The sequence below is a fragment of the Paecilomyces variotii genome, assembly GCF_004022145.1.
Source record: "Paecilomyces variotii strain CBS 101075 chromosome Unknown C8Q69scaffold_12, whole genome shotgun sequence".
NCBI classification, from domain to species: domain Eukaryota; kingdom Fungi; phylum Ascomycota; class Eurotiomycetes; order Eurotiales; family Thermoascaceae; genus Paecilomyces; species Paecilomyces variotii.
Genome location: NW_021167151.1, coordinates 92,849 through 118,028, shown reverse-complemented (window position 1 = coordinate 118,028; position 25,180 = coordinate 92,849). Strand labels below are relative to the sequence as shown.

Sequence of the window (25,180 nt, the reverse complement as noted above, 5' to 3'; positions counted from 1 at the left end):
CACTTTTTTACTCCTGCGCTAATGTCCATGCGAACTCCCCTGGTATGCCTGCCAAGCACCGGCAACCATCATCTGAATATGGATTCTCCAACTCAGAGTGGTCTATCATCCTCATTGAGGGAGGACCTCGGCTGTTACGCTGTACAAGCTGGTGGTGACGGCCTGTGTAAAAGAAGATCGATCACCGTCGCGAGGAGATTTGGACAAGGCTTGCCCTTTCCGAACAAGCTTATTGGCGGCAAGTCAACTATGATCGCCGATAACTCAGCTTGCCTTCCTGGCCTTCATTTCTTCAATCCATTTGGGAACGTGGCTTGTCGGCACGACGTTGATGCGAACGAGTTCATCGACAACTTCAACCTTGCCTCCAGCAAGGATCTTCAGCAGCGGGAGCTTCTTCCCAGCCTTGATGAGACCACCTGTGGTAGTCTCCATGTAGCACTCGACGTTATTAAGCGTGTACTCCTGCTTGGTATCCCATGGCAGTGGGAAGATATAGCTAAGGTGATCGGCAATAGTCTCCATCTCTGAGAAGGCTTTGATGAAATCCGACTGCGCGTGTACAGGGTAGAGGAACACGGTCGGGAAAACAAGCGTGCTTTCAGGAGAGAGCGGATCAGGAACCATCTTGATCTTGGCGTCTTCCATATCGGGGGGCTGGTTGGTCATTCTTGTCCTGATCTGTCTGGCACGCAATGCCGTATTGAGAATCAGTTTCTCCTTGCGAGCTCGTTCTTCTTCCTCCTTCTTCTTTGCCGCAATGCGCTCCACGACAGTCTTACGAGCAGCGATCTTGGACGCCACTTGCTGCAGTGATTTGTTGGTCGGGTCGAGCTGCAGACCACGCGAGCAGGCATCTTCAGCCTCATCAATCTTATCCAAGGCAAGCAATGCCGCGGATGACCGGTAGTAGGCTTTGATGTTCTTGGGGTTGACCTTCAGTGCAGAGGCACAGTCCAGTGTCGTAGATCGATAGTTTCCTGCAGGTCGTTATCAGCGAGCTGTCAAAAAGACAGCAGCATTAAGGACATCCACATACTCAGTTCCAAGTTGCACAAAGCCCGATTGGCATAGCATGCCTCTTCCACTTCCCGCAATAACTTCTTCTCCGCCTCCGGATCCTCTGGCTTTTCCCACCTGTCTTCCTTGACGACCAAGACGGCAATAGCTTTATCATAAAATTCCTTCGCGTCCCTCCAATTCTTGGCCTTGGCAGACTCGTTTCCTTGCTCTCGGAAATTCTGCGCAACTTCACCACGGGTACCTTCGTTTTGGATAGCGCGTATAGCGTCGAGCATGACATTATTTCCCTCTGCAGGTTTCATTTACATTAGCCATGTACTCCTCAGGCTCCTCAGCGAGGGATCATGTACCCCACTGTCAGAGAGTACAGATAAGATAAGACAGCAATATACGCACCCTCATCACCCGCATTTTCCAAATCCGTCATGAACAATGGCGTCTTGTTCATCATCTCCAAGATTTCATCTGCAGTATGCGACTTGACAGACTCCATTGCCGGGGGCATCCGCGGCGCCGATGGATCATTGTGTACATCTTTCAATCTATCCTCATTGATAGGGAAGGGAACTTCATTGGAAACACCAGTAATCGCTGCTAGACCACTGGGTGGCAGCGTCGGGGCGATAGGTTCGATCGGAGGTTTATTGAGATCGAGCGACTCGTCGAAGTCGTCGGGGAGTTCCTCGATTTGGCCCATGGTGAACGGTATGGAAGAGAATCAAAACAGCCTCTCAACGAACAGGCGAATTAACAAGATAAGAGTGATCAAGATACTTATACTTTATTTCTAATATCATCTTTTTTTTGAAATCGGGCCCCGCTGAGAAATCCGTCATTGAAGAACAAACAGTGCAAACTGGAGGGACAGTAGATGACTAAGCTGCTAGATCTTGAAATCTGGGTGGATCCGGATTTAGTACGTACCCCACCCGTGGATATCTCCGAAGATTCCATAAAATAGCAGGAACTGGAATTATCTATCTCTTTAAATACGATCAATTGCTTTAAAGTGATGGAGTGTCTATACAGAGTATGGTATACAAACTAGAGCATTCGAAGGCGCTGATGGCGCTCCATTATCTGCTATTTAGGTAGGACCGCTCTTACAGGACAGTTTTACGGTGTGGCTTATTGATATCGAAAGTAGCGTTAACATTCTCCATAGAACCAGTACATAGGTACCAATATTCCAAACACTGACCCTATATGTGACCTGAAGTTCTGAAAATCTATTTACGACGCGCACCGCAAACTTCCTATTTCAAAGAATAAATCCTGTCCAAATCCTCACCCTCAATAGCATCAACACGGGGCCTACTCGTCCCTACCCTCTCCACCGCATGACCAATACCCTCATCTCCCCCTGCTATATCCGCCCATCCCCACGTATCCTCCCTCGCAAGCAACTCATTCGCCACCATAGCGACATCAGCCCTCGTGACCGGCCTCCCAGGACGACACTGACCTAAATCCACCTTCCCCTCAGCTTCTCCATCAGCTAATCGACCAGGTCTCAGCAGAATACCCTGAAATGCCTCATCGCCACCTTCCACTACGCGTCGTCTCGCGAGAGCAGTGAATAGTTCATCTGCTTCGCTCTTTGCGAGATACGTGTCGTAATGCAGGCTGTTTGCGTATTGGATGTATTTCCATTCTTCTTCACTCCACCATGATGGATGGGCTTTGCGGCTGCCTAGGTGCGAGATGGAGAGGATTTTGGTGATGGTGGGTGTTGAGACGGAGGCGCGGAAGAGCGATTTGGCGGCGTCGCGGTCGACGGCGTAGATGGTTTTGGGGTCGGATTTGCCTGAGGCGCCTGTGTTGAGGTTAGAGTGTGTGTGTAGTATGGATGGTTGGTGGGGAAATGGAGGAGTTTATAGATGAATAACCCAAATACAGCAGATAAAGTTGAAGATGTCCAAGGGTTCGTTTGAAACGCATAAATATCGATAAGATGGATCGACATGCACAGAAAAGTACTGTATATACAGTTCACACATACCAGCGGCCCAAACGACATAATCCGGTCTCGCCCTGTCTATAATCACCCTCGCATCATCTTCCGTTTTCACCGTCTCGAGATCTATAATCAGGACATCAATCTTTCCTGGCTGGCCTTTCCCTAATTGCAGAATAGCATCGCGTTGTGCCTCTGTGCGAATGAGACTGGTTACGTTCCATGAGCGTGCTAAGAGGAGAGGCGTGAGGAGTTGAGCGGTGCGCCCATGGCCTCCAATGAGGAGAATGTTCTTCGGTGCCATTTTTATAAAGATACCTAGTACTCTATGGATGGGGAAGGAGTATGACATATATAAGGTATGGCATGGGATGTTTGCTGTAGAGCGATGTTAAGGTCTCCCCACTTAAGTAAGCTTGCGCCGTTTAAGGTTGTCCGATAGAGGAGATCGGGGTAAATGCAGTGTTGGAGGTCAATAGGTATGACAATAATTGATCCGATGATCGGGAAGTGTTAAATCGGTCTTTCACAGAGAATTTTCTCAAAATCAATGATAAAGCTTCACTTTGTACGAACCATGGATTCGGAAAATGCGACCACCCGAAATACACATCTACCCCGCTCTTATTCTGCATCCGTAGAGAAATTAATACCTATATCAATCCCAATTAAACACAGTATAACATACTATTCTTCCTGCGCTGAGGCTTACTTCTCTGGTTCGGCGAACCACCAACCGCTTCGTCAGCTACGGCAGAGTTAAGTGTCTTATGACGAGGAGATCGTCAAGAAGTCAGTTTAGGCAGATCTCATTATATCCGTGTAACTAGTGGGGATTAAAGAAAGGATTCAGATATTAGTACAGACTAGAACGTGATACTAGGTCTTTTCTGGTGTGCCGGCAAGACAGCGGATGGATATATCACCAGAAATGAAGGCATCAAATAACGATAACAATGAATATAGACAGCAAACTGCTGATATGAATGAATATCGTCTCTATGCTGCTTTATTAGAATATCATATTCCTTGGCTATCTCCCTTTGTTATCGTTTCTGGACGGTATCATGAGACATGTGGCTTACGAAGATCAGTACAGAGCATCTTTTATGCCCTGTAGATATATTATATGAGAGCAGCCTACATCTATCTGTACGTCTTACCTTTTGGATAGTGGTAAACTGCTTACCTACGCTGAGATCCAAAGACTACGGTCTACCTACCTCTGGGACGACCTTGCCATTTTCACCGCTGCTCTTCGTCAATAAAAATCAAAGTCACCAGCCATGGCTCTAGATGCTGACCTCTTCCGTCCCGGTTCGTGTGCCATGCGTCTCACACACATCGATACACTCTCCTCGCGCTCCAAAACATCGCTGATCAAATCCATTGCTACCGACATCTCCGCAACGTTCATCTACATCGCCAAGCAAGCGGAGGCCGGAAATCTCAGCGCAATCCACACGGGCCCTATCAACGATGTCATTGGGACCATCAAAGACACGGAAGTTGCGCATCGGGAAGCGCTCGAGCGGAAACTGGCGCGGTACAAGAGAGTTGAACGACGGTTGAGGAGGGAGCGGAAGTGGATGAAACGTGAGCTTATGGGTTTGACCAAGAAGGCGGACGCAGTAGTCGAGGACTGGAAAACAAGAGTGCATGGTGTGAGCAAGGAGCTGGAAGAGACGAGGAGAGAGCTAGAGTTTGTGGGGGAGAAGTATGCTCTGTTGAAGGCGGCAGAACAGACCAGGGCCAGGAACCAGGAGAGTGGCGAGGAAGAGCAGATCCCGCCAGGACATGTTTGAACCGGTCAGGATCCGTTCTCGAATGTCGTGGCAAACCCCGTCTCATATACCATACTCCGTATGTCTATCTTTGATTCTGCTGCGGATGCCCACCTCGCTGCAATTGCGTCCAATTTCAATGCTTGTGATAGTCGGTGAGAGAATGGCCAATAAAGACGTGCGCGATAGAATAACTAATAATTTCTTTTCCAACTCCATGATTACGCAACTAGACAGCTGGGCTGGCTGCTAATTGATAGTGCAGTGATGAATGTAGACAATGGCTCCAGAATCGCGATTGACACGTGAAAAAAGACAGAGGATCAGATAATAAGCGTTCACGCAGACTGACTGGAAAGCAGACGAGATTCCGACAAGACCAGCAAAGGCCGTTGGCGACGCGGGACAAACCGGTTTGGTTTGAGGAAGCGCCAAGACCGATGCAGCAGCCCGAGGGAGAGCAAAAGCACATGAGACGGCGTTGGAATCCAATATCCGAGGAGCTGGTCGTGAGAAGTTGACGATGTTAGAAGACTTCCAGCGATACTTGTAATCGTAGTTTGTACGGGTATTCATCATATGGTATGGAGCAGGCGCGCATCTTGAGGTGGCAAAGATGCGTGCAGTGAATAGTTAGAGATTCCCTTATCAGTCACGTGATCTGGATGCAAAAGTTGCTGTGATTCAACATCTCACATAACCGACCGCAATGCCATACGGCTCCAGTGTAGACAGATTGAAATAGCAGATAATAATTAATTATCGCCTGGAGTCATTCTCCCTCTGGCGTGTCTGGTCGCCTCCAGATTTTGTTGGTGTCGGCGACGGAGGGATGGACCTCGGTACTGTGCGATAGGGAACTGAGTGGATCGCGCTGGTGGATCCGTTGCTGAAGGAATCCCAAGGCAGTTAATTATTGCCTCTCTCACTCCCCCAGGACGCTGCTTTCTTCGTTCCAGCAACAATCTCACTTCTTGCCTCTGGACACTCTTCTCAGATCCATATATATCTGACACTTGTCGCGTTCCGTAGTTGGGAGCGAGAGTCAAGATCGCAGAGCGCGCTGTTTCCCACAGATTCGCGGTCGTTACCCCAGACTTATCGGCCGAGATGAGCAAACCCGGGGATTATGATGCTGTCCGCAAGGACATCATCGCCCAGCTGAAGAAGCCCGACTATGATGACGGCAGCACTGGTCCTATCTTTGTGCGTCTCGCATGGTAAGTCGAATTCCGCAGCAGGCTTTTTGCGAGAAAAGTAACTAACGCGCTCTCGACTGTAGGCACTCCGCTGGTACCTATGATCAGGAGACTGATACTGGCGGCTCGAACGGTGCGGGCATGCGTTACGAGCAGGAGGGAGGTGACCCTGCCAATGCAGGTCTCGAGCACGCACGTGCATTCCTTGAACCCGTGAAGGCACGGCACCCTTGGATCACATACTCGGACCTGTGGACGCTGGCGGGCGTCACCGCACTCAAGGAGATGGGAGGACCCGACGTGGACTGGAAGCCCGGCCGAACGGACTATGTCGATGACTCCAAGCTGCCGCCCCGCGGCCGTCTGCCAGATGGCGCCCAGGGAGCAGACCACATTCGACACATCTTCTATCGGATGGGCTTCAACGACCAGGAGATCGTTGCGCTCTCAGGCGCTCACAACCTGGGCCGCACACACAAGGACCGCAGTGGCTTCAACGGTCCTTGGGTCAACAACCCGACCCGCTTCTCGAACCAGTACTTCAAGCTGCTGCTAAACCTGGAGTGGAAGCTCACGACGTTGGACAACGGCTTCAAGCAGTTCATCTATGTCGATGAAGATCTCCCTGAAGACGAGCAGGATGAGCCGTTGATGATGCTGCCCACCGACATGGCGCTGGTCTCCGATCCTGGTTTCGAGCCCTGGGTGCGCAAGTATGCTGAGGACAAGGACTTGTTCTTTGACCACTTCGCAAAGGCGTATGGTAAGCTCCTCGAGCTTGGCATACGGAGAGATGAGAAGGGCAACATCACCAACACCGACAACAAGCTGGGTGGTTATATCTCGGCGCCCAAGAAGAGCGACCTGCCTGGGGGACCCATGGCCGACGACAAGAAGCAGCGAATTGCCCGGCGTGCCAAGCTTTAGATGTTTCTTTTTCTTTGTTTTTCACCTTCGCATATGTGGATATAATAGACAGCAGGATACCTTTGGATAGGACAATATGTATGTGAACTAGCTTCTTATGAGCTTCATGTCAGTCATTCTCATCATCGACCACATCATCTCCAACAAGAGCGGTATAAAAGAGTCGTATCGATCTAAGATCTTTCGTGTTCAAATCACCGACTGAATCGAGAATCAATCCTCCGTAGCCGATTCAAGACATGATTCTCAACAAAAAACAGTCAAAGTCAAGAACTGTATGATGACAAAGGACCCCGGAAAAGAAGACAAAAACAAACCGAAGGGGTTCGAGAGCATAAGGGGGCGATATAAATAAGACGCCCAGTCTTGAAATGCGGAGAGCAGAATGCGGGGAAAGCGGGAGACCCGCAGCCACCAAGAATTTCCCTCGGCGAGACCAACCAGAGCGAAGAAGATCCTAAGCATGTCTTCTGTAAACACCAGCATAGTTATACCACCTCACGCCTCTGGTATCAATTGATTCTGATGAGTTCCTACCAGTAGTTACTACATGGACTTGCAATTGCACGTAAAAGAAAATGCATCCTTGTCCAAGGACACGTAAAAACGCGGGCCGTGTCGCGTTCGCTCCCCTTTTCTCGAAACAAACGCGTTTGCCGGAGATCTTTTTAACGAAGAACCAACCCGCTCAACGCACCATCAAGGAACCACTCCATTACTCTGACAGCCGGAATACTCTGGATTGTGTCTCGATAGTGAATTCGAAATATCTCTGAATCTTTTTGTTCCTCTTTGAAGATCGCTCCTCTTGTCCATATCTGCAACATAACACTCTGGGAAATTACTCAGGGACTCACCACGGAACATGAGTGCTCGACCTGCGAAACGCCCAAGAGTCGAAACTGATGATGACGACGATGGTTTCACTGGCAGTCGCTCTAGAATTGCAAAGCGCCCAAGGCGTAGAATTGCAAAACGCCCAAGGCGCAAAGAGATCGACAGCTTGATAGCTGACCTCGACGACAATGACTGCCGCGACCTCTTGCACCAAGCAGCAACGGCCCACCCGGACGTTTTGATGTCCATTCGCGCTGTGCTCAGGGCCCTGAACGCACGGGCGGTCAGTACTGATGTTTGGGGTTTTGAATGGCAGACCGACGACGTTTGGAAGCTGCTGAACGTCACCTGGAGCAAGGAAAGCGCGTCGCGCCAATTAGAATCAGCTGGCTATGTGGAAAATGCAATCATCTATGATATCGAGCATATTCGCGATCATGCAGCGAAACCAAGTGCGTCGTTGGGGACCAAAGTAAACGGTCTCGAAGGCCTCCGCAAGATCGGAGAGACCGTTCTCACTAGCTCAAACCCGCTTGCCCACGAGATACAGAAGCGCTCTCAGTGGGATACTTCCTTGATAGACACAATGACCAAGATAGTGGACGCTATGACCTATGAGGAACAGAAAGAGATATGCCTCTGGGATGATGGAGATGGACACTGGCAGAACAAAATGAATGAATTGGCCACGTTGAGTATGCGTATGCAGCACCGTTGTTTCAAGGGCCTCGTGGGTGTAATATCAACGCTTCAAAGATGGATGTGGGAAGAAGAGGAAGAGGAGGAGGATGAAGAAGATGAGAGCGAAGATTGCGATGAAGATGATGATCATGATGAGGTCGACCACGCGCGTCGTCGCAGTCGTCGCAGACTTGAAGCGGCCATGAGGCATCACCTTGCATTCGAGTGTATGGGGAGAGACGATGAAGAGGAGCAGAATGAAGAATATCAGAGCGAAGGTTTCGATGAGGATGATGATCAGGATGATGGAGAAGACGAGAATGACGACGCGGTCGCGCAGCCTGGTCATGAACGTGAAGGGCAAATAAGTTTCCACCAGCGCCTCTTCTGCCAGTGAAGTGGTTTATTAAGCCAACTGGATCATTTGACCTCCTTAGCGACTTCCCTTGCCGGAAACAATCTCGAATACTCACTTGCTATCCAGGATCATGGAAGTCAAATCATCGCCAACTCTTTTTGTTCACTTTTCTTGGAAAGATCTTGCGGGCGTTTGGTGTTACTATGTAAACTATGAAATTGTACCTTAGCCGGATGAAAACATCAGTCATATTCTATTGTGGGATTCACATTTCAGGCTATGCAAATATGTTTGTTGGGAATGTACAGTTTATGCCCTCATCCAGACCACGCTGTATCTAGTCTAGACTGAAGAAATTAAACCAAGCAAACGACCATGAATCATGGAATTATATGGCCAATTGTAAACAGGGGAAATCATTGAAAGCTCAAGAATTCTTCAGGGTCTTCGAAAAGCTGATCGAGGTCCTCTATCTCGATCTCTCCCATCATATCGTCACGAGTAACTCCAGCGGGCTCTGCGAGTAATATTTCTCGATGGTCCGATTGCGGTGGAAGAGGAGGAGACATGTGGCCTGTCTGGCTATGAGCTGATGAAGTATGTCCCTCAAGACAGGACATCTCAGTAGTTAGAGGTGAGCTTGGCACTGTGTCCCTCTTTCTTTTTCCGAGGCACGTATTGTGGGATGGGCTGGTGATATGGCCTTTTTCAGGGGCAATTAGGTTTGAATTACCTGCTTTTCTGTTAGTCCCTTTGTTCCCCATAGTGATTTGGATTAAAATAGATTCTCTTGAGTGTCAGAAACTTACCTTCACTTTCTTTCGATATCGTTGGTAGCATGTCCGGGAAATCATACGTCAAATCCCCCTTCAAATCATCATCTGCATAATAGACTTTCCGCTTTTTGGACACTGTATTCGGAGCCTGTGCCAATGTCGTTTCTTTCCATAGTGCGTGTTCTTCTGGTACGTAGCCCAAGTATTTCCACTGCTCTTCCATCCTTTCGAGGTCGAACTGTTGCAGCCTTCCTATCCAGTCCCAAATTTCCCCAACGGATGTCGGATACTTTTTCTCCTGTTTTAGCTCCCCGGGTCTCCAAGCATTAGGCGTTATATCATGCATCATGAAAACATCAAATTGATCATGAGACTCGGCATCGAGTTGCTCATAGGATTGTTGTAGACCACGAGCAAATCTATCGAGTTGGTCAGCGCTGGCCAGTTTCGGCTGTCTAGTGGCTGTCTGATCTCCGGTGAGAGTAGTCTCTTCTTGTTGCCCTTGGCTTGTCTCTTGAGTCTGTGTCTCTTCTTGTAAGTTGGGTAGCTCTGGAATATGGGGCTGATCCTCTGGGAAATGAGGGTCCAGTTCTGGCAATGGTGGTATATCATGTTCTTGATGTTGAGTAAGAGAAGGAAGGGTTTCCTGTAGCCAGCTCTGCGAGGGCATGTTGTGCTGTGTCTGCTCTTGTCTCTGGGATTGTGTCTCTGTATCGGGCACTTGGTCATCTTCAGTGACCACAGGATGTGAAAGGGAGTCGCCCACTTCACTCGAGTGAATACCCGGAGTATGTCGTCTGGGTGATTCCACATAGCTTGCAGTCGGAAAGGTTGATTCACTCTGTTTAACACTGCGTCTAGCATCGTTGGGAGCATACCCTACAGCTCCTGGCTGTGCGAAACTTGGACGACTGGCACCAGAAGACGATGGAACTTTAGGTTGATTCTGCTGGATCGGTTCAGTTTGTCTGCTAGAAGTGAAACCAGGGACCAAAGATGAAGAAGGTCGATTTCTGCTTGGATTGAGAAGATTCCCATCAAAATAAGTTTCCAATATTTGCCGTGCACCAGAGGCCCCCATAGTCACATTTTCCCTGGGAGGCATGGAAAGCATTTGGCTGTCAGTTGGCTGAAAGACTGTTCTCTCAGGTGGGATTGGATTTGCAGGCATATTGGATGGCCGCCACTGACAGAGCTGCTGCATAATTAGCCCATTGTTCTCTTTCACGTCAATCATATTCATTATTGTGTCCTTGGCCGCAGATAGCACTTCACTCTCTGGATTCAGCACACGCTCATAGAACAATAGCGGTATCGACTGATCTTTCCACCACTTCTCAGGAACCCGCTCATCTCGATGGGAGGGAGCAATATTGCCCGCAATGAGACCGAGGTTCTCCATTCCGTCGTACATGCGAATCTCATGAGTGTCGACTTCTCCTCTTTCCACATCGGTCCAGTAGACTCGGAAATGGTACGAATCGACTTCTTCTCCTAGCTCGTTAATATATCTCCCCGACGTGGTGCGGTATATACCTCCTAGCCAGCGATAAGTTGCCTTTTGATCTTGTCCATCTCGATCTTTATATTCGATTGTGATATTCGCCGTGTGGTTCCTCGGACGTGCATCCTTGTGCAGTTCAACAACCATGCGGAGAGGAAGCTGGTGGAAAGTCCGGCTGCGTATCGCGATGCCCTTTCTACAATATCTGCAAATCCCTCTGTGAGATCTGAAACTTCTCTGTACTAGGGTTTCCATCGATACACCATTTTGATCAGCAGGTATAAAAGCAGGAGACACTGAGCGATGGGCATATGTTCTGCGACTATTCCCCATTCTTCTACAGGAACAATATGATATTTCCTCTGTATAAGAAAACTTGAATTGTTCAAATGACTTGGTCGATTCTTCCCATATAGATGTTGGTGGCGATGGAATGCCAACTTCCATGCCGGGGATATTCCCAGCCAGGATCTCCCAGAAACGGTCCCGTGTATCCATACTCTGTTCTCTTGATAGTATATCCCAGTCTATATTTATCGCCTGGATATATGCTCTTTCAAGAATAGTCAGGGACCTCTCCCACTCGGGACTTGCTCGGTCCTTATTTGTGCATCCTGCATCAAGCAACCTTCCAGCAACAATGACACAGTCAACAGCACAGGAGTTGTTCCTCCACACGGGTCCACGACCCCGATATGCATAGTTAATGCCATTTGGATCTATGCGAAAGGAACTGCCCTCAATGCTAGACAGGCGAACGGCACCGGCCATTGGAGAGATTCTCTGCTGGACTTGCAGAAGATGTTCTTCATTTGTTGCAATTGACTGAGGGTGCAGGCCCCGGGGTAAAGCACTGGCGTGTCTTTCTAGATCTCGATACGTAATTCGCATGATGGCCCTCTGGATCTCTTCGGTGACTATATCAGTGTTGTTGCTTATTCCACTAGAACGAAGTTGCCCTGTCGTATAGGGGCTTGAAGATTGAAGTGGATTAGAGGCCTGCTGGGATAGCTCTCCTTGGCCCATACTATCTTGCGAGATCGGACGCTGTGTATTTATTTGAGAGCTCGTCAGGCTTCCGCTGATAGAATTGCGTCCTGAGATTGGGCCCGCATCCGCCATAGTAATCTCTGGGCTTCCAAGGGGAGACCTGTTCAATTCAGATCCACGAGTCGCCGTACCTGTCTGGAAGCCTGTTCGAGAAGGATCAGCAATGGCACGACTCGGTGTATTCTGCGCCATCTGACTGAGAATAGAGTCGAAATCATTACTGCCCAGAGAGCGAAGTCCAAACTCTTGGCCCCCTATTGCTGCAAGATCGCCTGTCAGGACTGGAGTGGCAAGGGCCTCCGTAGCGTTACGCAATATCAGGTCGATATCCGCGTCTGTAAGTCCACCGGTAGGATCGTACCTGTCCAAAGGACTGAAGCTGCTTATATTTAGCCCGCCTCGGTTGAGGGAACCCGTATTTGAACTGCTGATATTTAAACCTCCTGGATTCCGAAGCGCTGTCGTATTACCTGAGCGAGTTGACGGATATAAACGCTGTCTCTCGGTCAGTCGGGCGATATCAATCTGCGAAAGCGCTCCAGCCTGCGCATCCTGAGGAAGGAGAGAAAAGAAACGACTTATAGGTAGAGGCTGCGGGACCAAATTAGGATCCAGAAGTCTCGGCCCGGCATCTCTCTGCGTATTGAGGAACTCAGAATATTCAGGAGGCCTGTGGTGAGCGGATTGATAGTACATGAGCTTGCGGAGCGCTACCATCAGTCGTTCTGTAGAGTCACGCCCTTCAATACCGGGGTTTATACCCCAGAAATGGAAATCAGCTAACTCCTTTGCTTTTGCGCGACTGACGCGACGGCCACCGCAGAAAGCTCTCTTGTCTTCATTCCATAGTAGCCAGTTATCAGGTGGGTCGGGGAGGAGTCCGAGGTTATATAGTGGGTATCGGACAGGAGGGTCTTCGTAGTCTCTGCTTGGATTGCGGGAGCGTCGAGGCGGCATGTCTTGAGATATGATATAGAAACCCGCTACTCTGTAGGATGCAGGCTTCGATTAAGGAAAATGTGTTCGACAAGGGGATATTATATGTATATATGAGAAAAAGAGTTGATATACAGTAGTATGCATCTATACGTCGAATGCGAAAGATGAAGAGATATACTATAAGAGGCATCTCCGTAACTGCTTCATAAACAAAGGATTTGACAATGGGATTGAGATTCATAAAGCCCACTGAAAGAGGTTCGCCCAAAGATCCGAGGGAAAAGAATAAACCAGGAAGAATCCATCAAGAAATCAGAAAATGAAAGCGTTAGTCCTTTGTTGATCACTCTAATAGATGCAGTACACAAAGAGTAACCATGGAGATGTGAACAAGAGATTCGCTTTTCGTTGTACTATACCATGTATTTTGAAGAAACAATGGCCGCATTTAATCGTCAAAGAGACCACGCATCTTGTTATCAGTCATGGAGATAGGTCCTGGATGGTGTTGAGAATAAGCGAACTTACAGACCAGCTGCAAGCTGAGTTGTTTCTATTTTGGGCGTGAGATTGATATACCTTTACTCGATGTACGATGAGTCTATTCTGGGATCTGCCCGATCCTTTCTCATTTCAAGCTAAGTGAAAGACGCGCAAGTTTTTACGGTTAACGTTTGACGATAATGTACCATGAGAACTTTCAGGGTGCCAGTACATTAAGGAGTATATATAGCGGAATCAGCGGTCGCGGATGACATCTCAACAATAGGCTTAATATTCGGAGAACACTAAAGTACTTGCGTTTCCGCAGACTTTATAGTTACTAGAGATCTATGAGCCTACCGTTCATCTATGACAAGGATCATATGGAAGCGAAACAAGTAGTAATTACGTTGACGAACGCCAAGAGTACTATGAAAATCTGCGTATACAACTATTGCCAGCCTCAGTCATTAACACAATAAACCACAAGATCAGATGTAGACAGAGGATACTAGAGAATAGAAAACGGCAACCAGGTTCGATGGCAGCTATCTCCGGTACGCGCGATACTGTACGCAGACGGATATGACGACGATCCAACGGTGCAGAGGATATATTCCTGTATGAGGTTGATAATTACGCATTCGAAAACAATCTCGTTGATCCCCAGGTACCCACTCTACTTGACGTTCCAACAATGCTTAATTATTATTTGTATTTACTGCTCCATCACGGTGTTGTCGATCTCCCGCCTGGAATGCCAGCCTCCACGTTGCTGTTCCTCAATATGTATCAGTATCTAGATGAAAAGTTGAGAAAAGAGCGATGTGTCTTGCGATGTGTCTTGCGATGTGTCTTGTCATAGAGATTAATATATTGAGATCCAGACTGATGGGTTCAAGAGAACGGGATCTAATGGAAGCCGTTCAGAGTATTTTTATGCACTTTAACACTGTTCGCCAAGCCCGCCAAGATCTCGTTCCTCATAACCGCCTTCAGGCTGGACTGAGATCTAGGATTGTCAAGTTAGCCTATCACAGCGAGGATATATCGTGCCTTCGATATCAGTCAGGGATGCTTCACGCATCACGGCGATCAGTGTGACCAGCGAATCGAGTTCTGCGAACGAAAGAGAAGATAAAAGTAAGCAGCGCCCCCCGTCGGGCTTTCAGTCCGCGACGCTTACATTTGGTGCAGCGGTGATTGGCTGGAGCAGCAGTCTCGCCCGCAGAAACATCGAGGAATGTTACGAAAGACCCCATTATGGCAAAGACTAGAAAGGGATCAGACAAAAGTAAGGATGGGCCTCCGCATAGTTAAGAGCATGTCGCGCTCCTCTCTGTCCTGGAGATTTCTAGATTTCCTCTCAATCAATCTCCTTCGTCCTTGGTGGTATCTTCCGTCTCGGGGTGGTACATAGTTGCTCGTGATCCCTACAGATCATACAATACCTTCAGTACCGAGCAATACCCCATCCCTTTTAGGTAAAGCAAAAATATGGCTCTGCTGTTCATCAAGCAGAAGCTGTTCCCGTCCCGAGGAAGCCAATCCCAGCAATCCTCTGCAGGTGAGCAGATATTGAAGGTTCCTTCGTCCCAGAGCTTGAGTTAGTATACCCCCATCGCCACATATGCTTGCTTCTAGATTGCAACTGCTTGAAGAGAGCGGCATGTGCTAACTATCCGTCAGGGCAACCTCTCTTGGGCAGCATCGGAGAGCACCCACATGACGACCTGGAAGCCCAGAATCATTCCTACGATACTTTCTACCGGACGCCGTCAGAGGATTCAAGTAGCTCCGGCGGCAGCTCAGGGAGCAGCCGGTCGCGTATCAACCCGCGAATCATCTCGGATGCCATCCTTGGTCTTTCTGATGGACTGACGGTTCCTTTTGCACTCAGCGCGGGGCTGTCTGCCTTGGGAGATACCAAGGTCGTTGTGCTCGGTGGCCTCGCTGAGCTAGCAGCTGGTGCAATTTCCATGGGCCTGGGTGGATATGTTGGTGCCAAAAGCGAAGCGTGAGTGAACCACTGGACTTGGAAAGTAACCAGAATCGGGGCTGACATGTAATCCTTGTGCAGAGAATCATACCAGACAACCGTACGGGAAACGAAAGAACTTATCGAAAGCTCCCCGGTGGAGACTGAAGCTATTGTCCGCGAGACATTCGTCGCCTACGGCATTTCCGACACTGCTATTGCTGAACTAAACCACTCTCTCCACGAGTCGCCTGAAAGGCTTCTCCAATTCCTCATTGCCTTCCACCACAAGGAATCCGAACCGGACTGCAACCAGGCCTACATCTCCGCCATCACGCTCGCGCTCGGATATTTCATCGGCGGTTTCATTCCTCTCATTCCTTATTTCATCGCCAGCCAAGTCATCACCGCACTGTATTGCAGTATCGCCGTCATGGGAGTGACTCTCTTGGCCTTCGGTTACGTCAAGACGTGCATCGTCCGTGGCTGGGCGGGTAGTGACAATGTTATCGCAGGGTTGAAAGGTGGATTGCAGATGGTGGTTGTCGGAGGCGTCGCCGCCGGAGCAGCTATTGCTCTTGTTGGGCTAATCGACCACGGCGGTGCCCATTGAGTCTTTTGAAATTTGCTTTAATCTGGCGTTCTCGGTTGGAAAAAGCTCACCCTGATTTTCTGACTTTGTGTGATATCCATAACGGCGTGATGATTTGTTGTTTAATATCAATCGGGCATATAGAGGAGTTAGATACCAATGTTCACTTCACATCTTTCCATCTTGTTCCAAAATTTTCGACTCCCTGTTTATCTGTCCTTGCGAAAAATCTCCTTTCTAAATCTTGACCCCAATCTCACGCGGCCAGTGCCTTCCCAACCAACTCTTTCGCCCGATCCGACATCTGAATCTTCAGCGCCAGCTCATGGCCCCGTTCTGACATCTTGCCCCACGTCTTGCGCAAAATACTAATAATCTTCTCCTCATCATACCCCTTCTCGAATTCCTCAAACTGGTCATCCAAAAACACCAAGCAGGCCACATCCTCCAGCGCCTGCGTCTCCTGATCCTGCTTCAGATCCTCCTTGCGGACCAGAGCCGCAACACGCGCCGCCTCCGTCTCGGAGTATCCGCTCTCCAGACAGATTTTCTCCGCGAGCTCCGCTTGCCGCTTCTTTAGGAACGTTCGCCAGGCAAAGTAGCCTGGTTTCGTCTGCGGATATGAACTGCGGGGTACTTCCCATCGGCGGAGGTGTTGGGCGCGGATGGCGAGACGCAGTGGTTCGGAGGCTGAGGGGGTATGGAGGTCGAGGTATTTGGTCATTTTGTCCGCGTAGTGTAGTTCGTAGGGTACTTGGGCGCCATTGACAGTGACGATGTTCGGGTCCGCGGAGTGTGCCTCGTCGATGCGACGGAGCGCGAGGTCGTATTTAGATGATGACATGGTGGGGGAGTGTAGGTGGTTTGGAAGAGAGAGCAATTGAGAGTTTTATCCTGAGGTTTTCTGGTATTCTTGGTTGTCCATATAATGCCATCGGTCGATTGTGAGAGATGTTTCATCGGTCAATTCAATTCTCCGCGCAAGTCAGTCAAGTAATTAACGTTTTTTCGCTTGGACAGAGACGCCCCGCCATTTCCCGGAGCAGAAACCGTATCTAATCCCGTTTTGATAGATAAGAATTCGGGCACTAAATAGTAAGCAAAGGTCGAGATTTGTGCTTATTTGCCCGTCTCGCGAGGTCTCTTGCTTTTTTATTGTTGTAATGAAAGCAGGATCTTTTTCTTCTTAAACTTATTCTTGCTTAAGAAGATACTTGAGACAGTCATGGATGATACTGTACGCTCTTTTCTCTCCAAGTTACGATTAGCCTAATCTCACAAGCGACTATGCAAGTATTGCTATTATGCAAACCTAATCGGACGATAAGGGAAAGCCATCGAGCTATTGCAAAAACACACCGTCTAGTCATGAGAGGGCGGAATGTTGGATCTTAATGCCCGGATAATAATACAAGATCTACACTATCTAGCATTAATAATCATCTGGGGATGCGGGGTAATAATAATGATGGATCAGTTGTGGAAATATTACCAGTTAGTTATCCTCCAGAGTGAAGAAGTTTTGATTCAACTATGATTCTCATTTATGATGCAATTAGCCTATCCTCAAAGCAATACGCCGGTCCAAAATGGCTGCTATCCGGTCTTCAGCAGTCGAGGCCGTTCGTGAGTCTGACCGCTACGGCAATGATGCAGCGGTCAGCATGGACGTAGAAACAAACGCTGGTGGACATGCAACAGGAGCAATTGATGTCGCAATCTGTGTTACAGACAGGCCAGCGGAAGACTTTCCAGCACAGCAACTCGAGATCGAAGATCTGGCTTCAGACTCTCGAAGAAACGAAGCATCTATCATCCTGCCAAGCATCTCGAACCCCGCGATCAATAGATACCGCGTTCTAAGCGTCAGTCTGATAAATTTTGCTGGTGGGCTCAACGATAGTGCTCCAGGAGCTCTGATTCCCTACATCGAAAAGAAATATAATATTGGCTACGCTCTCGTATCCTTGATTTTCGTTGCCAATGCGGTTGGCTTTCTCGCTGCTGCTCCGTGTACCCATATCCTCGAGCGACGTCTCGGCCGAGCGCGCACATACATGGTTGCGGAGGTTGCAATCTGTGCGGCCTTTCTCGCTTTGGTCTGTACGCCTCCTTTCCCTGTCGTTGTGATTGCGTTCTTGCCCATTGGGTTCGGACTCGCGACTGCATTGGCGTTGAGTAACGTCTTCTGTGCGAATCTGGCGAATGGAACGGTTGCGCTGGGACTTCTCCACGGCAGTTATGGCATTGGTGGCACTTTGGGCCCGCTGATGGCAACAGCAATTGCATCTCATACTGGGAAGTGGTCACCATTCTACTTCATAACGTTGGGAATGGCCGTCATCAACACTGCGTTGGCGAGTTGGACATTCAGAGGTTATGAGAATGAACTGGCTGCTATGCGGATGTCACGATCGTCTTCTGATCCCCATACCGAAGATCACTCCCATGCTGGCACCTTCAGAGGAATCAAGAACCGCGTCACGATCCTTGGGGCCCTCTTCATATTCGCCTACCAGGGTGCAGAAGTCTCGATTTCAGGATGGATCGTTTCGTTCCTGGTCACCTACCGTCATGGCAATCTTGCAGATGTGGGTTACGTGAGTGCTGGTTTCTGGGCCGGTATTACGGTAGGACGATTCCTCCTCTCGCACCCAGCGCAGCGATTGGGGGAGAAATTCTTTGTTGTCATGGCCATTGCTGGTGCCCTCGGGTTTCAGCTTATTGTTTGGCTAGTTCCAAACTTGATCGGTGAAGCTGTCGCAGTGGCCATTGTTGGTTTGCTCCTGGGTCCTATATTCCCTTGTGCAGCGGCGGTATTTACTAAACTGCTCCCTCGAAACATTCAGATGTCTAGTCTGAGTTTTATTAGTGCCTTGGGTAGCAGTGGGGGTGCAGTAGCGCCTTTGGCGACAGGTCTTCTAGCACAGAAGGTAGGAACGTTTCTCCTCCATCCTATCTGTATCGGACTGTTTGTGGCAATGGAAGGATGCTGGGGCGTTCTACCACGTATCAGAAAGAGATCGGTGTGAGGAGCATATCCAACGGAGCTTCTCTAGGAAGATGAATGACTATAGTGATCGTCTTCACCTCGGTAGAGATAATCGGTACAGGTGTGGCAGTGGCTACGTAATATTCCTTTCAAAATACTAAACTTTTTGATTGCGATCCTGTTGAGGTTTTCAACCTCAATCACCAAGGTGGAATTATATTAGGGAAGAACAACAACCTGTCAGGAGCCAACTTTCGAGCGCCGCCTGAACGTCAACGTGAAAACTTCTGTAAATGCAGCCAACCTGAATGTGCACTTCAGGAAAACTAGACTAGGTTATCTTATTCCTCGCTCACATGGACCTCCCTAAATGTGTTAGTATGGATTTTTCTCTTTGATAGATGCCTTTATTCGTATGGTGAGATGTTCAAGTCGATGGAGCGGGGCTGTTTATATTATGGCAATTTTCTACGAATGTGCTATGCCTAAGTATTTCTTACTTGCCATTATTCTATGCGGTTTCTCTACAGAGGTTTTTTCTTCAAATGTTAGAAAAAGACGGATACATATATTGTTTGTTTCCTTCTAACTTCGATAGCCGCACGAGATATATCACTTAAGCTTTAGCAGCCACTTCTTCCATCGTCGGATAATCCACATATCCGACTTCAGGTTTCTCAAATGGACCATAGAATGTACTCCGATCGTATTGGTTCAATGGGAAACCATTTTTCAATCTCTCCGGCAAGTCAGGGTTGCTGATAAAGTAACGTCCGAATACCAAAGCATCGTACTTTCCAGATTCGAGAACACCCCAGATATTCGTATCATTGAATCCTCCGGCTGAGAAGAATGGCGTAGAGCCCATAATCTCACGGAAAGGTTGGAGATCGACGTTTTCGAGACCCCACGACTTGAGGAATTTGTCTTTCTCTTCTACGCTGAAGATTTGATCAAAGCGCTAGAGATTCATGTCAGAATAATCTCTTGTTCACCACAGTCGCCTTCATTTCGTGAGAGACTTACCGGCTCGATGAAGCTTATATAGGACAAGTTGGGATGAGCCTCCTTCAAACGCTTGCAGAGATATGTCCAAGTTTCCATCCTCTGCTCACCGCGTGACTGGTTAAATAACCCGAATGGACTAAGGCGAATGGCTAGATTTCCCTCCCCGATAACGCTAGCTACGGCATCCACCACCTCCAGGGGGAATTTGCAGCGTTTTTCAGGAGAGCCACCGTATTCATCGGTGCGCTTGTTCACATTGGAGCTCAAGAATTGCTCGATCAAGTACCCATTAGCTCCGTGGATCTCAACACCGTCGAAGCCGGCCTCAATTGCGCTCTTTGCTGCGTTGCAGTAGTCCTGAATCGTCTTCTTGATGTGTGGTATAGACAGCTCAATAGGAGGACTATCGATGTAACGCACCCTTTCAGTGGATCCAGGAGGAGGATGCGAATACGTATCGTCGGGAGAGTCCCACGGTGTAGCAGACGCAGAAACCGGAGGTGATCCCGTCATTGCAGATATGGTAGCTCTACCGGCGTGCCACAATTGAGCGTAAATAAAACCGCCTTTAGCATGGACGGCCTCCACGACCTTTTTCCATCCTTCGACTTGTTCTGGGACAAAGATACCAGGGACTCCTGGCATACCGTTACTCTATAGGCGCAACGAAAGTCAGTTAGAGCAAGTTGAGTGAACAGGATTCGTATCTTTCTCCTATTCGGATACCTACTTCCAAGGACGGCGGCATGCCTTCAGTGATCAGGAGACCTCCATCTGTCGCTCGTTGCGCATATTGTTTTGCAATTAACTCATTAGGGACCCATATCCTATTAGGATTCTCCGGCGTACTGTTCGGATTCAGAGGTGTCCCACGGTTTCTCGTCAATGGCGCAAGAACAACCCGGTGTTTGAGTTGTATCTTGCCGTTGCCGATCGTCAACGGCGTAAACAGTTTTGACTGCGCTCCTCTCGGACCAGCCATTTTTGTTTGTTCACCAAGAATAGTTCCTTGGAAGGGTTGGGCTTTGGATTTCAAAATTTCCGGGAATTTATAAGTCTTTTGGGTCTGAGTTTCGCAAAGGACAAGTGTTTGAAATTCATTTTGAACCCCGCCTATCAATTAGTATAGTGGATTCGACCTAAAAATCCACGAGCGAGAACAATAACTTCCATTGGCTGGTTCCCTATCTTAGTTTTCTTTCACTTCTAGGGCGTCCCATATGGGATCTGCGAGTTTTGAATTACAAAAAAGCAAAAAAAGTGAAATGTCAATGTTTTATGAATTTTAAAAGCGATTTATTGGAATGCACCTCTCAGAAAGTATCTGCAGACATAACCTCATGAACAGAAGCCAAAGCCTAGGAGAATATCTAGCAACTATTATTCTTGTCGAGAAATAGAACTAAACGTCTTATCAGTGAGACGCCTTAAAGTATGACGAGGCGTCCTGATATAGTTGGTTGGTTGTTTAGTTGGTCGCCTTATTCCATTTTATACTCCGCTTCGGGCCCTATTTATGCCAGCTCCACGTGCAACGTCCTGTACAACGTCGATTTCGTGCCCTGCAATCATCCCAAGGGGACTTCGCATTGCCATCACTGCAGATATAATCATGAGGAGGCGAAGCTTATCTGCTCTTGGGGACGCAATAAGAGCCCGGAATATCTCTACCTCGGTAGTTGACTCCGGCATGACCTGGCATAAAGTAGTTAGTAGTAGCAGTATTATTAATTGACGTCGGCGGGGCACGGTGACTTCCCGTGGGGTAAGTATGGGGACGTGCTAAGCCATGGAATTATATACAAACCATGATCCTAGAAGCGATTTAAGCAAACAGCGGCGACATTGGCCAGTTGTCCGCGGCCTCCCAGTGGGCTTTTGCTGCGTCTAGGTTACTTAGCAGGTTCACATCTTGGATAGAATTTAATAACCCTAAAGAGTTCTGCAAACTCCTTTGAGCCGAATAATTGGAAACTTTCAAGCACCTCTCTACTAGAGGGGCCGGGGGTGTTGAGGGAGGGGGCGGCGGCAAGGCTGTCTTCGTATAAGTACTGCGCTGGGCCTTAGTGCATGGGATCAGGCAAAGAAATCACCCAGCAGGGGGTCAGCAAGTAGCGAGCCCGATAAATACCTCGATGTGTTGAGGCTCTTCCGCTGTCTTCTTCCGCTATTTAATACCACAATAGTAAACTAGACGACTTGTTTCGATTACCCTTTGAACTCTGAAACCGCAACTCGTTTTCCTCCTTGGTAGATAGACATTCCGAGATGGAACAGATTCAGTTTGAAGGTATTGCTCCCTTGCAGGACGAGTATTTATCCTAGAATCACTGAGCTCTTCTAGATTACCTTGCTATTACCGCCATAGTCTTCGAGTGGGCAGATAGCTACGACACTAAGGTGATACATCTCGGATCGTCTTGCGATTGACCTAACATCCTGTAGGACTGGGATCGACTACGGAATGTTCTTGCACCTACAATGATGGTATATATTTCCCTTCAGATTCTTTCTACCTTAAATGTATGACGACTTGGCTTAAGCTTCTTCTAGGTCGACTACAGCATCATTGGCCATGACTGCATCCCCGAAATGCCAGCGGAAGAGTTCGTTGAAATGATCAGATCTCCCAAGCTCCTCGGCGACCCGCTTGTCCGTACCCAGCATTTGATGGGGGCCGCGAAATACGAGCGAGTTTCTGAAACGGAAATCGTGGGTCATCACCAGATTCGTGCCGCCCATCAGCGCTATGCAAACCTGGACCACACGGTGGTAGATGAAAAAGGACATGGACACGCATGCGTAAAGCATTGGTATAAAAAGATCGATGGTTGTTGGAAGCTCGCTGGCGTCTGTCCTAGAGTCTATTGGAATGAGCATAACTTTGACAAGATATTTCCCCAGTTATCGGTGGAACATTGACAGAATGCGCAGTTAGTATCTAGTTCAGTCAGTTATTTTGTCTACTAGATCGAGTTGAGATGATTGGAGCTTGACACATGGGTGAATTTTGATAACTGTTTCCTGGTTAACACTAGTATATAGCTTGCTAACCTGTCTTATGAGCACTTCTGAGGGAACAGTACATTTCACATGGGTGGAAATCAGCGACCACTCGTGTAGGTATGACAGCAACAGAACAATTGGGACGTATCCAATTGAAGTTTCTCTGAGGGATGCTATCTGTAGGTCGCGATCCATGGGTCGATTGATGTCTTCGTTGGAACAAGGCGAATCGGCCAATGTTCTTCGTTAGTACGGCAGAAAGATAGAGACGACTATCGTCTACGATACGTATACGAGATACAGAGAACAGATGGAGAGGGTAGAACACTGACTCCCCGATATTATGGGAACAAGCCAGACTACTTAGTTCGCTACAATAACTCTGAATTCGTCACCAATCTACCTCCACGCTCTCACTCACGCTTTCTGTGGATAACTTGGGAGTGGTATTAGATATTTTTTAGCGCTCAGAACGCCCAAAACGCTGAAAATGGCAATAAATGTTGAGAATAGCGGGCAGATTTGAGAAATATTCACCGGGAGAATCACAGCACAAAGGAAACATCTTCGAGTCCTCAAGCAGTCGGCTTTTGTGCATAGATAAAATGAGCATGTACATAAAACTGCTTCTTTGTATCTTTGAATTCATCACAAACCTTCTTGATGAAAATACGAGACTCCATTTCCGTCCACCCCAGATGTCGAGTAAATAGAGCCAGCGTCAGCGGTTCCACAGACTCTATTGCATGGGCTTGCATGAAAGTGCCTATTTCCTTGAGGGACTTGTTCTTGGGCCAAGCTCCTATGGGGATTCTCAACACATGTTCATGGAGGTCTGTATACCCAGCCGCCTTTAATTTATCTCCTAATTCTTCAATGATGTTGATGGGCATTCCCAAAGACTTGGTTCCATCCAGCAAGATGCGCTGCCAACGGTTGATACTAGAAGCTTCCGGGAGGCTATCATTCTGCGAATGAAACCAGACTCGGAACTCCTGCAGTTCAATATATCCACCTGGATTTGTCCACTTGTATGCCTGCTGAAAGAGCTCATCCCAATCTGAGATGCTGCCTACCATGTTTCGCTGGTGAATGTAGTCGAATTTCTCGGAATACGTCCAGTCTGCTTCGACATCGTCGACGATAAATTTGCAATTCGGAGGGACGCTGCAAAAGCAATATCCTCAGCGTTTGTCATGTATAATGATGCTGGGTATACATACAACTGTGGTTGGATTGGACTGAGATCTATTCCTATGACTTCCGCACTAGGGAATGTATCGGCAAGATCTATCGCGTAGATTCCTGTACCTGTCCCATAGTCCAAAATCCGTCGCGGGGATGTAGGTAGCGGAGCCTTGTAAAGTTCACCCCCCAACATGAGTCGAAAGATATGGTGAAGCATGTCCAGCCGGTCTTGTTCAGTCTCGTCATTGGGAAATAGGTATTGTCCTTCTCGAAAGCTATGGTAGCGGCGACCATTCTCGTAGACATAGTTTAAGACGCTTGATGCGATGGATGTAGTGCACGACGAAATGTCGCTATCACCGATTGCAGAATCATTCTCACGTCCATCATCAACTTCAATTATTGCGGCTTGTGATGTCATGTTTATGGCTCGTTGTGGTGATTTGTTTGTGAGCACGAATAGATACCAGCAGTTTGTTAGGTAAGAGAACTACTTAACGTGTTCGAAATCAGAATTTAAAACATTTCCCGCAGTAGACTGGTGGCACCAATTCGGCGTGGCCCGCCTCATTGTGACAGGTCGAATCATATTGGAAGCCATGTGTGATTACACTACAGTAGATTGAGATGCGCCATATCGGCCCGTTCTATTGGCGTCGACCAAAGAGGAGAACTCGACCACAAAGGATAATTCTCCTCTTTGGTCTGCCTGAATCTGACACATTCCTTTGCTGAATGGTCTGTTGTCGCGATGTTGGGTTGTATTAACTCTGCTGACATGCTTGGTAAGAAAAGAACATCCAATGATGGACTTTGACTTGCACGTACAATTCGCGGAGTGACCAATCGGTTCACTATTTCTCGCACGGAGCCTTATTGCGGCGCGCCAGGCTGTCAG

The 25,180-nt window shown here is 48.2% G+C and overlaps 13 protein-coding genes across 13 annotated transcripts; 7 read left to right on the top strand and 6 right to left on the bottom strand.

Annotated features, from left to right (window-relative positions):
• Positions 1-46: 46 nt before the first annotated feature.
• Positions 47-1,836, bottom strand: C8Q69DRAFT_83121 (TPR repeat protein). Its single transcript, XM_028634086.1, has 3 exons — positions 1,420-1,836; positions 1,040-1,312; positions 47-980 (listed from the first exon to the last, which is right to left on the bottom strand). Exons 1-3 carry the CDS (start codon positions 1,718-1,720, stop codon positions 265-267), a joined length of 1,290 nt encoding a protein of 429 aa, XP_028482231.1. The 5' UTR covers positions 1,721-1,836; the 3' UTR covers positions 47-264.
• A 132-nt stretch (positions 1,837-1,968) lies between these two features.
• On the bottom strand, positions 1,969-3,642 carry C8Q69DRAFT_477649 (hypothetical protein). Its single transcript, XM_028631337.1, has 3 exons — positions 3,026-3,642; positions 2,178-2,839; positions 1,969-2,103 (listed from the first exon to the last, which is right to left on the bottom strand). The coding sequence occupies exons 1-2, from the start codon at positions 3,330-3,332 to the stop codon at positions 2,280-2,282; spliced, it is 867 nt and encodes a 288-aa protein (XP_028482230.1). The 5' UTR covers positions 3,333-3,642; the 3' UTR covers positions 1,969-2,103; positions 2,178-2,279.
• A 362-nt stretch (positions 3,643-4,004) lies between these two features.
• Positions 4,005-4,899, top strand: C8Q69DRAFT_83061 (hypothetical protein). The gene has a single exon (XM_028634084.1). The coding sequence runs from the start codon at positions 4,267-4,269 to the stop codon at positions 4,783-4,785; it is 519 nt and encodes a 172-aa protein (XP_028482229.1). The 5' UTR covers positions 4,005-4,266; the 3' UTR covers positions 4,786-4,899.
• A 710-nt stretch (positions 4,900-5,609) lies between these two features.
• On the top strand, positions 5,610-7,323 carry C8Q69DRAFT_83045 (putative cytochrome c peroxidase). The gene is made up of 2 exons (XM_028634083.1): positions 5,610-5,984; positions 6,047-7,323. Exons 1-2 carry the CDS (start codon positions 5,875-5,877, stop codon positions 6,888-6,890), a joined length of 954 nt encoding a protein of 317 aa, XP_028482228.1. The 5' UTR covers positions 5,610-5,874; the 3' UTR covers positions 6,891-7,323.
• Positions 7,324-7,388: 65 nt separating this feature from the next.
• C8Q69DRAFT_477641 (hypothetical protein) lies at positions 7,389-9,231 on the top strand. Its single transcript, XM_028631336.1, has one exon. The coding sequence runs from the start codon at positions 7,756-7,758 to the stop codon at positions 8,803-8,805; it is 1,050 nt and encodes a 349-aa protein (XP_028482227.1). The 5' UTR covers positions 7,389-7,755; the 3' UTR covers positions 8,806-9,231.
• A 1,458-nt stretch (positions 9,232-10,689) lies between these two features.
• On the bottom strand, positions 10,690-13,053 carry C8Q69DRAFT_437028 (hypothetical protein; the record flags this gene model as incomplete). Its single annotated transcript, XM_028628572.1, has 2 exons — positions 10,690-12,227; positions 12,567-13,053. Coding segments are annotated over 2 exons (2,025 nt in total), but the record flags the coding sequence as incomplete, so codon positions are not given.
• Positions 13,054-14,819: 1,766 nt separating this feature from the next.
• C8Q69DRAFT_82990 (putative calcium transporter) lies at positions 14,820-16,227 on the top strand. Its single transcript, XM_028634081.1, has 3 exons — positions 14,820-15,085; positions 15,208-15,535; positions 15,599-16,227. Exons 1-3 carry the CDS (start codon positions 15,016-15,018, stop codon positions 16,107-16,109), a joined length of 909 nt encoding a protein of 302 aa, XP_028482225.1. The 5' UTR covers positions 14,820-15,015; the 3' UTR covers positions 16,110-16,227.
• A 117-nt stretch (positions 16,228-16,344) lies between these two features.
• Positions 16,345-16,932, bottom strand: C8Q69DRAFT_509704 (hypothetical protein; the record flags this gene model as incomplete). The annotated part of the gene is made up of 1 exon (XM_028633123.1): positions 16,345-16,932. One exon carries the CDS (start codon positions 16,930-16,932, stop codon positions 16,345-16,347), a length of 588 nt encoding a protein of 195 aa, XP_028482224.1.
• Positions 16,933-17,235: 303 nt separating this feature from the next.
• C8Q69DRAFT_82975 (putative MFS efflux transporter) lies at positions 17,236-19,308 on the top strand. Its single transcript, XM_028634080.1, has 2 exons — positions 17,236-17,582; positions 17,648-19,308. Exons 1-2 carry the CDS (start codon positions 17,538-17,540, stop codon positions 19,118-19,120), a joined length of 1,518 nt encoding a protein of 505 aa, XP_028482223.1. The 5' UTR covers positions 17,236-17,537; the 3' UTR covers positions 19,121-19,308.
• A 374-nt stretch (positions 19,309-19,682) lies between these two features.
• Positions 19,683-21,165, bottom strand: C8Q69DRAFT_83004 (12-oxophytodienoate reductase). Its single transcript, XM_028634082.1, has 3 exons — positions 20,819-21,165; positions 20,107-20,742; positions 19,683-20,041 (listed from the first exon to the last, which is right to left on the bottom strand). The coding sequence occupies exons 1-3, from the start codon at positions 21,068-21,070 to the stop codon at positions 19,697-19,699; spliced, it is 1,233 nt and encodes a 410-aa protein (XP_028482222.1). The 5' UTR covers positions 21,071-21,165; the 3' UTR covers positions 19,683-19,696.
• Positions 21,166-21,355: 190 nt separating this feature from the next.
• On the top strand, positions 21,356-22,125 carry C8Q69DRAFT_477636 (hypothetical protein; the record flags this gene model as incomplete). Its single annotated transcript, XM_028631335.1, has 1 exon — positions 21,356-22,125. A coding segment is annotated over exon 1 (245 nt), but the record flags the coding sequence as incomplete, so codon positions are not given.
• Positions 22,126-22,174: 49 nt separating this feature from the next.
• Positions 22,175-23,426, top strand: C8Q69DRAFT_477633 (Scytalone dehydratase and Cyanocinnoline inhibitor). The gene is made up of 4 exons (XM_028631334.1): positions 22,175-22,378; positions 22,433-22,488; positions 22,534-22,575; positions 22,642-23,426. Exons 1-4 carry the CDS (start codon positions 22,357-22,359, stop codon positions 23,008-23,010), a joined length of 489 nt encoding a protein of 162 aa, XP_028482220.1. The 5' UTR covers positions 22,175-22,356; the 3' UTR covers positions 23,011-23,426.
• A 1-nt stretch (position 23,427) lies between these two features.
• C8Q69DRAFT_477630 (S-adenosyl-L-methionine-dependent methyltransferase) lies at positions 23,428-24,773 on the bottom strand. Its single transcript, XM_028631333.1, has 2 exons — positions 24,318-24,773; positions 23,428-24,261 (listed from the first exon to the last, which is right to left on the bottom strand). The coding sequence occupies exons 1-2, from the start codon at positions 24,701-24,703 to the stop codon at positions 23,670-23,672; spliced, it is 978 nt and encodes a 325-aa protein (XP_028482219.1). The 5' UTR covers positions 24,704-24,773; the 3' UTR covers positions 23,428-23,669.
• Between the last annotated feature and the right edge of the window lie 407 nt (positions 24,774-25,180).